This window comes from Pseudonaja textilis, chromosome 18, assembly GCF_049901715.1.
Source record: "Pseudonaja textilis isolate UNSWEBS1 chromosome 18, rPseTex1.2, whole genome shotgun sequence".
NCBI classification, from domain to species: Eukaryota; Metazoa; Chordata; class Lepidosauria; order Squamata; family Elapidae; genus Pseudonaja; species Pseudonaja textilis.
In genome coordinates this window covers 8,078,488-8,090,849 of record NC_142007.1, presented here as the reverse complement: position 1 = coordinate 8,090,849, position 12,362 = coordinate 8,078,488, and the positions used below count along the sequence as shown (strand labels likewise).

At 47.5% G+C, this 12,362-nt stretch overlaps 2 protein-coding genes across 2 annotated transcripts in view; both read right to left on the bottom strand.

Moving 5' to 3' along the window:
• The window catches only part of LOC148124493 (G protein-coupled receptor family C group 6 member A-like), a 393,462-nt gene that overhangs the window by 227,076 nt on the left and 154,024 nt on the right, over positions 1 to 12,362 (bottom strand). The gene's annotated exons all lie outside the window — the stretch shown is intronic.
• Positions 4,390 to 6,003, bottom strand: LOC148124494 (C-type natriuretic peptide 1-like). Its single transcript, XM_087915149.1, has 2 exons — positions 5,917 to 6,003; positions 4,390 to 4,677 (listed from the first exon to the last, which is right to left on the bottom strand). The coding sequence occupies exons 1-2, from the start codon at positions 6,001 to 6,003 to the stop codon at positions 4,393 to 4,395; spliced, it is 372 nt and encodes a 123-aa protein (XP_087771275.1). The 3' UTR covers positions 4,390 to 4,392.

Genomic DNA, 12,362 nt, shown 5'->3' with positions numbered 1-12,362 from the left:
AGACTTTGGCTGCTTTCCTTACGCGCAGCCAAAAGCAGGAGAAGAAAGAAGCGGAAAGAAGCAGCCAGGTGGCCAGGCAAGGCCTGTGAGGCGAGTGGGATAAGTCCCCCCCTCTGCCTTTCCCCCCTCCCCTCACTACCTCGTGTTGTTCACAGTGCAAGCCACGCAAGCCTTGTGTTCCCACGGGCCATATGGGTAGCACAGCCTTGTGTTCCCACACAGCCTGGATTAATTGCTTTGGGGGGAGGACATTTCTCTTTGGACCACCAAAATGTTCTCGTGGACCACCAGTGGTCCCCGGCCAGGTGGTCAGCGACCACTGATCTAGTCCAACACCTGACCAAGCAGGAGACCCTATATCTTTCCAGACAATTTGCTCTTCTGAAAAGCCTCCAGTGATGCCTCCAGCATTCACAGCCTCTGCAGGCAAGTCGTTCCACTGGTTAATTAACTCTTCTCCCTGTCAGGAAATTCCTCCTTAGTTCTAGGTTGCTTCTCTCTTTGATTAGTTTCCATCCGTTGCTTCTTGTCCTGCCTTCTCAGGTGCTTAGGAAAATAAAGATTAGCACAGGTTCCTTGGGAGGCGCTCTGTCGATGCTCAGAGGCCTTTCTTCCTGCCTCAAGCTTCCTTCTGCCTACCCTGGCACCTGAAACCTTAAGGTTCTGCATGAACCTGGCGGAATGGTTGAGGCCTGCAGCAACGCACTCATGAATTCGAAATGGGGGCGGGGGAGGAGATTTGAAGGTTTCTATGAATCCAGCTGTTCTTTCTGGGTTCCTGTTGCCCTTCCAACCCCCCCCCCCAACCCCCCATTTCCTTCTACCTGTTTTCATGGAGTCTCCCTTGTCTGTCATCTCCAGCCTGGTCAAGCTTCAAAGGGCACGCTCATTATTTATATGCTAATGGAATAAACACGAGCTAGCCGGGCAGATTATTTTAATTAGGAGAGCGGCTTTTATGTGCAGGCAAAAATACTTCTCCGTGCTGGCTGGCCGGCCTTTATGTTTTAACGGAGAGTTTTCCGCAAGGGTTTTCACCCCCGTTGAATTTGGGCCAGGTGTGTCTCTGTAGATACTTTGAAGATCCGGAAAAGGAGAGAGTGGGAAAATAAATTTGGACAGGTAGAAGCATGAATGGAAGTGCTTGAATTTAAACCAGAAGTTGCAAATGGCAAAAGATTCTTTTAAAAAAGAGCCCGCTAAACCGAAGTGATCTGGTTCTAAAAGGGAACTAACCTGTGGACAAAATTTAATTTAATAAAATAATCAAATCCCTCCCCTGCAGCCTCCCCAAAAAAACCACACTTTTTAAAAGAACCTTAATCTTAAAACGGAGCCGTGTGTAAAGTGAGGGCTTGGGAAGCAGAGCCAGTGATCCTGGAGCCAGCCTTTCCAAAATGCTAGTCCTCAGTGTCCATCTGTCAACAGAACCTTATTTTAATGGCGTATAGATGCAAGTATGTTTTGGGCATAGTATGTATCCCAGCCTTCTTGCAGTGACTTCAGGATTGTTGTGTTTAAGGAAGCCTCTCTGTCTTTAAAGGGTGGTCGTAAGTTGAGGATCAGCTGTATTTCAGGATTATTTTCCAGCCTCTGATTTGGTTGGATGGCTGAGCAGAAGATACCAGCCTCCCCATCCTACCTGTGCCCCATGGGTATTGTAATCTAATATTTCCTGAGAAGACTGGATTAAGCTACTGTGATTGTCCTTTTTTTAAAAAAAAGTAATAATAATAATAATAATAACAACAACAATAATAATAATAATATACCGTACATTTTAAGAAGATACTTGGTTGATACCTAGGATGCTGGCAGCATCCCATATCAACCATCAGAGCCAGTCAATGATATTTGTGATACATTTTAAATGTTCAGTTGACTGAGTTTCATGTTTAATGAAGAGATAAAATAATAATAATATGACTATTGATAGTCAATGATATTTGTGGTATATTTTAAATGTTCAGTTGACTGAGTTTCATGTTTAATGAAGAGATAAAATAATAATAATATGACTATTGATAGTCAATGATATTTGTGGTACATTTTAAATGTTCAGTTGACTGAGTTTCATGTTTAATGAAGAGATAAAATAATAATAATATGACTATTGATAGTCAATGATATTTGTGGTATATTTTAAATGTTCAGTTGACTGAGTTTCATGTTTAATGAAGAGATAAAATAATAATAATATGACTATTGATAGTCAGTGATATTTGTGATACATTTTTAAATGTTCAATTGACTGAGTTTCATGTTTAATGAATAAAAGAAATATAATAATAATACTATTAATAGTCAATGATATTTGTGATATACTTTTAAATGTTGAGTTCCAACTCCTTTATTGTGTTAATAACTGATTATTGGTGTATGGTGTTGACTGAATTTCATGCTTAATGAATAAAAGTATAATAATAATAATAATAATAATAATAATAATACCAACAACATCCAGATTTGCCTATCCCAGGTTCTTGGTAAGGACTCAATAGGCAGACAAAAATGCCAAACCGAGTGTGAACATCTGGCTGACTGTGCCATGAATAATAACAGCAGCAGCAGCAGCACTGATTGTTTTGATTTAAATGGAGAAACCCAAAGAGGTTCTGGAAACTGTAACTGAACAAATTGCAAAATCTAACATACAGTAGTACATGACCATTCCAAGTATGAAATTGTTAGGATGTATATATACAGTCACACTTGAAAGGACGGCACAAGCAAAAGGAGAGCGTCTCAAAAAATGAACGCCAAGGTGCAAATTAGGGTGACTTGTTCCCCAGAGTCATTTCACACAATTAACATTCCTCCTTCCTGGTTTACCGGAACGGTTAGACCGTTTGGAAGAGCTGAAAGATCTGTTTTATCTCTGGGTTGGTTCCTTCACACACACACACACACACACCTGGTTTCTGTTTCAAAAACCGAGCTGTGGTTTTTTTCTTCTCCTAAGAGATGCTTCTGGAGAGGCCAGGAAAATTACGGCGGGCATTTTCTGTGCATGGTGGCTCCACTGGCGTGCCGAGGGATCCCTCCATCCTCTGGGCAAACGAGCCGGAGGAAGGATGCTCAGCCGTCCCGAACCAGCATCCCAAAGACTCAATGTGCATGTGTGAATGAACCCTTCTGGATCAGGCACGCAGGGGGAGGGGAGAGACACATTTGTGGAGGGGCTGATTTGACGCTGCTGCGGTGATGAGGAGGGCGCCTTGGGAAGATGCCGCTGGTGTGATCTCGGGCTGGAAAGCCTGTGCAGAACAGAAAAAAAAAACCCACAAGTAATAGTTGGAAGGGACCTAGTGGGTCATCTAGTCCAACCCCCTGCCCAAGCAGGAGACCCTACACCATTTCTGACAGAGGGCAATCCAGTCTCTTCTTGAAAGCCTCCAGTGATGAGGCTCCCACAACTTCTGAAGGCAGCTTCTATTCAAATGGGTTCTCACTGTCAGAAAATTCCTCCTTATTTCCAGGTTAAATTTCTCCTTGTTCAGTTTCAATCCATTGTTCCTTGTCTGGAATACAGGAGCTTTTGAAAACAGCTTGACCCCTTCCTCCTCTCTGGGGCAGCCCCTCAAATATTGGAAGACCACTATCACGTCTCTCACTAAACTAGCCAGGCCCAGTTCCTGCAACCGTTCGTTGTATGTTTTAGCCTCCAGTCCCCTCATCATCCTGGTTGCTCTTCTCTGCACTTTTTCTAGAGCCTCAACCTCTTTTTTTATAATGTGGTGAACAAAACTGGATGCAGGACTCTAGGTGTGGCCCAGTGGTGGGATTCAAGAAATTGTAGTACTGGTTCTGTGGGCATGACTTGGTGGGCGTGGCTTGGTGCACATGGCAGGGGAAAGGATACTGCAATATCCCCCTTCCCTCCCCACCCCCCTAACCTGCTTTCCAGCTCTGTTTTCCTGTGCAGGGCAACCCAAGGAGACCCAGCCGATCAGCTGGGACTGGATGGGAGGCAGAGAATAGGTGGGGTTGGCGGGCCCAGTCAGAGGTAGCATTTGCCGGTTCTCCGAACAACTCAAAATTTCCGCTACCGGTTCTCCAGAACTGGTCAGAACCGGCTGAAGGCCACCTCTGGTGTGCCATTACTAAAGCTTTATAGAGTGGCAATTAGTATCTCACTTGATCTTGATTGAATCCCTCTGTAAATGCAGGTTAGGACTGCACTGGCTGTTTTGGCGGCGGCTGCGCACTGTTTAAGCCAGATTGCTGGAACCGATTCCTCACCCTGAGTGACAGCCAGGCTGCCTGAACTGAGATCAGACAGGCTGTGGGCTTTCTGCCCATCCTGATTAGTTGCAAACATGTACCTTTCTTTTCTTTTTGGGGGGCTGAAATGACGTTTCCAGCCAGGGACTCACCTGCTGCACTTGGGGCTCAGCACCCCATCCCACTGAAGGCTCCGATAGGGTCCAGCTTGGCCCCGAAGCAGCTTCGTGAGGGCCCCTTTTTGCTCCTGGACTGATGCGTCCTGGTGGAGCTGAGCAGCTCTCTCAAAAGCTGCTGGAAATCGAGCGGGTGCTCCTCCAGGCTCCTGGACCACGGGAAGGCCACGTCTGGCTGGTCCAGGGCTCCAGTCATCAGGGACTCCTCCTGCCCTGGGTCCATCTCCTCTACACCCATGGGGAGCTCCAGGTCTTCCTCCAACAATGTTGATAAGCTCTGCAAGCAGGGAGGAGGAGGGGGCGTGAGGATGAGGAGGAGGAGGAAGAAGAAGAGGAAGAAGAAGAAGAAGAAGAAGAAGAAGAAGAAGAAGAAGAAGAAGAAGAAGAAGAAGAAGAAGAGGAGGAGGAGGAGGAGGAGGAGGAGGAGGAGGAGGAGGAGGAGGAGGAGGAGGAGGAGGAGGAGGAGGAGGAGGAGGAGGAGGAGGAGGAGGAGGAGGAGGAAGGAAAAAAGATGAAGACGAAGGAGGAGGTGGAGAAGAAGGGGAAAGAAGGAAAAGTGGAGAAGGAAAAGAGGAGAAGGAGGAAGAAGAGAAGACAAAGGAGAAGAAGAGGAGGAAAAGGAAGGAGGAAGAGGAAGAGAAGGCAAAGAGGAGGAGAAGGAGGAAGAAGAGGAAAAATTCGCAAAAGAGGAGGAGGACCAGGAAGAGGAGGAGATGAAGGAGGAGATGGAGAAGAAGAGGAAGAGAAAGAAAAGAGGAGAAGAGGAGGAGGAGGAAGAGGAAGAAGAGGAGGAAGAGACAAGAGAGGAGGGAGAGGAGGAAAAGAGGAAGAGGAGCAGGAAGAAAAAGATGAAGATGAAGGAGGAGGTGGAGAAGAAGAAGAGGAGAAGGAGGAAGAAGAGGAGAAGACAGAGGAGAGGAAGAGGAGAAAAAGGAAGGAGGAAAAGGAAAAGAGGAAAAAGAGGAGGAAGAGGAAGAGAAGGCAAAGAGGAAGAGGAGCAGGAAGAGGAGAAGATGAAGAAGATGGAGAAGAAGAAGAAGAAGAAGAGAAAGAAAAGAGGAAAAGAGGAGGAGGAAGAAAAGGAAGAAGAAAAGACAAGAAGAAGAGAAGGCAACGAGGAGGAGGAGGAAAAGGAAGAAAAAGAAAAAGAAGAGAAAAAAGAAAAGGAGGAAGAGGAGAAAGAGAAGGAAAAGAGGAGGAAGAGGAAGAGGAGAAGATCAAGGAGGAGGTGGAAGAGAAGATGAGGAAGAAGAAGGGAAGATGGAGGAGGAGGAGGAAGATAATCCAGATTTGATTTCCTCTTTGCAAGGTCAGGAGCTGGCTAGCCTCCTCGCAGGAAGCACTGGGGCTCCCCTCTCTCCCCCTCCCAGTGGGGCAGTTGCCTCTGTCCGTAGGAGGTGCCTTCCCTGGGGGGACCCCCCAGCTGGCTCACAGCATCCCCTCCTTTCTTCCCAAGGGAGCCCATCGATCCTTGGAGCCTGCTGAAGTCCACCAGGTGGTGCAGCCTCCCTCTTACCTGGATCTCCGCCCGCGGCTTGGCTCTCCCTTGACCGAGCAGCAGGAGCAGAAGGAGCCAACCTGAGCAGGGAACCTGGCCAGTCATCCTGGCTTCGCGGTCGTTTTCTGGGACGGGGCCTCCTCTCTTTGGTCCTCCGCCCCCCCACCAGGTGTGCCCGCCTGCTTCTCCCGGCTGCTTTTATACCCCTTTCCAGCCCTCCCAAGCCCCCCTCTCAGGGCCCAGGGAAAGCTCAGGGGTTGGTTTAGGTCCGGCTCATCCTTTGTCAGAGGAGGAAACGAAACTCAGCACCTCGGCCTCTCCATCCCTCCCTTCTCTCTGCAGGTGGGGATGGAACGACAAGAGGAACATCGAAACCTTTGGGCGGGAATGGCTCGGACACCGCTTGCAGGCCCCCTGTGCCCACCCCAGGCTGAGAATGGCACAAAGTTGCTTCGACAGGCTCTTCGCCAAGAAAATCGTGAGAACGGCTCAAAGGGAAAAAGACTTAGAACTTCAACTTAGAATAACTTTATTGTCACTTCAAACGTACATGCATCCTTGATCCATGAAAATGAAGTTGCGTTGCACACGGCCCTCAAAGGAGTCACCGCCTCCAATATGCACTGTGTAAGCACGACTAATTAGGGACGCGGTGTGGCTCAGGGGCTAAGACGCTGAGCTTGTCACTCAGAAAGGTCGGCCATTCGGCGGTTCAAATCCCTAGTGCCACGGAAGGGAGTGAGCTCCCTTTCCTGGTTCCAGCTTCTGCCAACCTAGCATGTAAAAAAAATGCAAGTAGGAAAACAGGGACCCCTTTGGTAGGAAGGGAACAGCGTTCTGTGTGCCTCCGAAGGCTTTTAGTCATGCCGGCCACATGACCATGGAGACGTCTTTGGACAGCGCTGGCTCTTCGGCTTTGTAACGGAGAAGAGCACCACCCCCTAGAGCCAGAAACGACTACCACGTATGTGGGAGGGGAACCTTTTCCTTTACTAAACATGTCTAAATAAATAAATATATTGTATGACACAGAGAAACACCACTGTCTAGTTCAGATGTGTACATGTACGTGGCGAGAAAAATGAATTTTGTGAGTTTACAATAAATTAAGCCGTTACCGAATCGGGTATTCCTGCTAGAAATACTTCGAAACCTCCTCCCAGAGGGCAGCAACAGGAACAGATCGTGAAGTGGGTGTGTGGGGTCTCTAACAATGCTTGGAGCTCTAAGCACATAGCCCTTATAAGCAGTATTCTGAATAACAGGGTAGTGAGCTTCCTATAATATTCTCCACTGTCCTCGCCACTCTCTGTAGGGACTTTCTATCTGAGGCTCTGCTACCACCAAACCAAACAGGGATGTAGTTTATTAAAATGCTCTCCATCGTGCCTCTATAAAAAGTGGCCAGGAGAGAAGGAGAAAAATGTGCTCCCCTCATCCGACGCAGGAAATGCAGGCGCCAGTTTTCATGCTTCGTCAAGGATGATGTGTGAAGAGACCAGTTCCAATTGTTAGTTAGCTGCAGGAAACTCCTAGAGAGATGCTGTCCTGCCCCTGTTGGGGACTGACTCCGAGGGAGAGGATGAACAGCCGACAGGGAGTGGAGGTGTGGCTCCGGTGGTTGTGGAGGAGGCTGGGGCAGAGGTCAGCTGGGCAGTCAGAGGAAGAACCAGCCCATCCCCTCTGCATCTTAGGACACGCAGGGAGGAATGGAGAAGGAAACAACTTGGCTTATGAGAGAGGAAGCGGCCATGATCCTCCCCATTGGTTGCAGCTGGGGAGAATAGTATATAAGAGAGACGGTTAAAACATAGTGTTGCTAGAAGCAAAGCGTGTTTTATTTTGGGCTGAAGTTATCTTGGTTGGCGTCCTTCCAACAGACTCTGCCTTGTTATCTCCTTGAAGTTGGTAATTACTTATCCTAGTCCATTGTGGAATTTCCTTCATTGTAGTTTGTTTTGGGTTTTTATTTCACCTCTATCTACTCATTCAGTTTGGACTGTATTGCTTTCTTTTGAAGACTTATTTTTGAATAAGTTTTATCTCCAACTGAGAATTATTGAACAGTGGGGCCAAGTTGGAGGCATTAAAAGACAATTATTCATGTTTTGGATTATTTTACGTTTGTGTTATACTCCAGGCCATCACAGATGCAAAGTAACAGAGTTGAAGGGACCTTGGAGGTCTTCTAGACCAGCCCTTCTGTTTAAGCAGGAGACCCCATACCATTTCAGTCAAGTGGTTGTCCAGTCTCTCCTTAAAATCCTCCAGTGTTGGAGCACCCACAATGTGTGAAGGCAAGCCGACCGATCCACTGGTTAATTCTTCTCACCGTCAGGAAATTCCTCCTTAGTTCTAGATTGGATTTCTCCTTGATTAGCGTCCTTTCTTGTCTTGCCCTCTGGTGCTTTGGAAAATAAGTTGACCCCCTTCTTCTTCGTGGCAGCCCCTCAAACTCTGCTGTGGTTAGTTTTATTTCTGGACAGGGAGAACAAAAGTGTGAAACCTGGGTTGACCTGCAAAGTGAAGTTCCTCTCTCCTTGGTTTATTGATTATCTTTCTTTAAAAGGCCCCGGTCTATTGGGGAAGCTGACGATCTCAGCTTTAGGGACAGAGGGGGGCTGTTTTCCCCTCTTCCACCCTCCCAGGATGACGCAGCTTGATGGTCTCCTGCCCTGGCACAGCTTGGGGTCTCCCCAATGACTCCCCAGTGGGCGGCTTAATGCGGTGCCTCTGCCTGCCTCTCCAATTAGAAACCATCCATTAATTTTTCAGAAGGTCTGGGTGGGAACACGCTGTGAACAAAGGAAATAGCCGTTTTCATAAATGTTGATGCTTCCAAGCCAGCCTGGAAAGAGAGACAGAGAGATACACAGAGAGAGAGAGAGAGAGAGATACAGGGAGGGAGTGGGGGAGAGAGAGAGAGAGAGAGATACAGAGAGAAAGAGACAGAGAGAGACAAAGACACAGGGAGACAGACAGAGAGATAAGAGAGAGAGATACACACAGAGAGAAAGAGAGACAGAGACAGACAGAGAGACACAGAGAGAGATACACAGAGAGAGAGATACAGGGAGGGAGAGAAAGAAAGAAAGATACAGAAAGACAGAAGAGAGAGTTACACAGAGAGACAGAGACAAAGAGACACAGAGAGAGAGAGAGACAGAGAGAGATAGGGAGGGAGGGAAACAGAGATACAGGGAAGGAGGGAGAGAGAGAACGTGTCAAAGAGAAACAGAGAGAGATACACACAGAGAGAGACAGAGTTACGCAGAGAGAGAGAGTGAAAGAGACAGAGAGTGACAGAGAGAGATACACACAGAGAGAGAGAGAAAGACAGAGAGAGAGAGAGAAAGAGACAGAGAGAGAAAGAGAGAGAGAGAGAGATACAGAGAGATACAGAGAGAATGACAGAGAGAAAGAGAGAGAGAACTATAAAGAGAGAGAGAAATACAGAGAGCTACAGAGAGAGAGAGAGAGAGAGAGAATGAAAATCCAGGAGTCTCTCCTCCATTCTCAGACAAAAAAAAAATGTTTAAAAGTTTTGAGGCCAGCAGGAGAAGGGAAATCTTTTCATTCCCTCACCTACTTTTTTTTTTTTTTAAAACCCAGCAAGAGGAGCTTGGCGTTTTTTAAAAACTTCATGGAAACAACCCCAGGCAGGCGGATGAAGTACTGAGGAACACAGAGCATCCCCTGTTGAAGGATCATTTGCATTGGCAGAGAACCCCCCCCCACACACACACACACCAGCTGGGCAGCTGTAATTCTGCCTTCCTCGCCTTTTTATTTATTTATTTATTTATTTATTTATTTTCCGTCCTTTTGTCCCTGAGTTTTTTCAGAGACTCGCGGGATTCCTTCCTGCTCAGAAGCAGCAACCCTTTCTCTTCCCACTTCCCCTTTTCTTCGGCCACGGTGTGGCTTCCAGCACGTGGCACCGAAGGAGCCGGCCGGAGGTAGTTCTGCGAGGCAGGAAACTCTGCGCGGGTTTTGCCGGGTTCGTTCGTCAGCTACCCAGAATCACAGGTGCTCAATGGTTCTGCTTCATCAAAAAAAACAGATCACCAATTTCCAATCAGCCTCCATTTTGTCTCCAGTGCCTTTCTCTCGGCTTGGAACTGGACCAGAGGGATATTTCTTCCAACACCGTTTCAAACAAATGCTTTGTCCGGCCTCTTCTTGAAAATCCTCCAGGTGCATCTTTAGAGAAACTATCTACTATTGACCTCACCCCATTCCTAAGAGGTTTGTAAGGGGCGTGCATAAGTGCACAATCGTGCCTACCGTCCCTTTCCCATTGTCTCCATTGATTCGTACCTATTTCCTGTGTTTATGTTTATTCTTATACCTGTTATCTTATAAGTGATTGACAAATCAAATCAATTAATCAATGTTTTTTCAACAAAAACGCAACCACATTGGTGGCAGGATTTATATTAACCTTCTCTGGAAATCTGGGGCTCAGTCAGGGGACTGGAGGATAAAACATACGAAGAACGGTTGCGGGAACTGGGTATGTCTAGTCTGATAAAAGAAGGTCTAGGGATGACATGATAGCAGTCTTCCAACATCTCAGGGGCTGCCCCAAAGAAGAGGGAGTCAAGCTATTCTCCAGAGCACCTAAAAAGGCAGGACAAGAAGCAATGGGTGGAAACTAATCAAGGAGAGAAACAACTTAGAACTAAGGAGAAATTTCCTGAGAGTTAGAACAAGAAGTACTACTTGCCACAAGAAGTTGTGAATGCTCCACCACTGGAAGTTTTTAAGAAGAGATTGGACAACCATTTGTCTGAAGTGTTTTACGGTTTCCTATTGGCAGGAGGTTGGACTAGAAGACCTCCAAGGTCTCTTCCAACTCTGTTATTCTAATTCTCTTGCGGTCGTATGTTGAGGACTGCCTGCGGCCCCCCGAATCTCCCATTTGGTTTCAGCCTGCAGAGAATCTAAATGGAGTTTAGTGGACCACAAGTCTTAAAGTTGCCAGGTTTGGGGATCCCTGAGGTAAACTAAACAGGGCCCGTCCATTTTAGGAAACGCGACGGGTCAAACATTCCCTTCTTGGCTTTGGGGCAGTTGGTTCTTTCTATAAATAACAAGAGAGCAGAGGGCTGGCTTGGTGGGTGGGAGGCCTGGCATTTAGTTCTGTGCCAGTGGTTCGGATAGATTGCCCTGGCACCTGGAGGTCCCCCTAATGAGTCTCCTGGCCCTTGTTTGTTGTTGTTGTTGGAGATTTAACATTTCCATCTGGGGACAGCGGAGATTAACCTCCAACCTTTCAGTCCAGCCCCTTTTTCTAATTCTGCCTTGAGACCCTCCGAAGGCAGCTGATCCTGCAATGCACTGGGGCACATGGGGGCACGGACCCTGCCCCACCCCGCCCGCCCACCCTGAAGTTTGTCCTTTGCAAATGCTAAGAGGTGGACGGGGTCTTCTTCCTCAGCTGGTGAGAAAAACAGATCATGAAGGGACTGAATGGGTGCCCTGCCCTCTTCGTTGGGCTTCCAACACCGGATGTGTGACGTTTGCAGTTGTGCTGCTGTTGTTCTTGTCAAATTGTGATGATCCAAAGGGGCGTGGCACAAAAGCAGCCAAGTCACAAAAGTAGGTAAAGTCCCCTTAATTCCTCCAACTTGGGCCCCAATGTCCAGTTATCATTGGCTGGAGAAAAAACTCTCCCAAGAACAGTCTTTAAAGGGAACAAATTCTGAACCCAAAGTACATATAAATTATAAATAAAAACCAACACAAACCACTGCAGCAATTAATGAGACAAGGCAGGATAAGGAATTGAAGACTTCCAATAGATAATGAAACACACACAGTTGGGAGACGCCAGAACCCAGATAAGACTTGACAAACAAAGATAATGCACGCTTTGCTTCTAGCAAGGTGCTGTGCGTAAATGCTCTTTTTAACTCCTGTTTTCCCAGCTGTAGTTAATGAAGGGAATCAGGGCCCTTTTCTCCCCTGTAACCCATGTTGCTCCCTCATCCGTTCCTCCCTGTGTGCCCTAGGATGCAGAGGGGATGGGCCTGGGTCTTCCTCTGAATGCCCAGCCGGACTTTGCCCTTCCCCAGTTTCCTCCACGGCCACCGGAGCCCCACTCCCACTCCCTGTCGGCTGTTCCACCTCCCCCTCGGAATCAGATTCCAACAGGGGCATGACACAAATAGCGGCACGACACTATTGGGTGTCAATCGGAACTGTAACTCCAAAGGACGGAGTTGGGAAGGGTGTGGTTCCTGCTGAAAAATAATGCAGGTACCGTAGTCCTCGAACTACGACCACAACTGAGCCAGGGGTGGGTGCTGCTGGGGGCTCGCAGGGGTTCGGGAGAGCCCCTAGCTAAGATTTTGTGCAGTTTGGAGAACCCCCAAATCCCACTCCTGGTTGGCCCCGCCCACCTCTTATGACCATGGCAGCATTCCTGTAGTCATGTGATCAAAATTCAGGCGCTTGGC

Coding starts and splice junctions, on each gene's coding strand:
- LOC148124494 (XM_087915149.1), bottom strand. CDS start 6,003: ATGACTGGCCAGGTTCCCTGCTCAGGTTGGCTCCTTCTGCTCCTGCTG. Junction 4,678..5,916: donor AGCCGCGGGCGGAGATCCAG/GTAAGAGGGAGG, acceptor CCCTGCTTGCAG/AGCTTATCAACATTGTTGGA.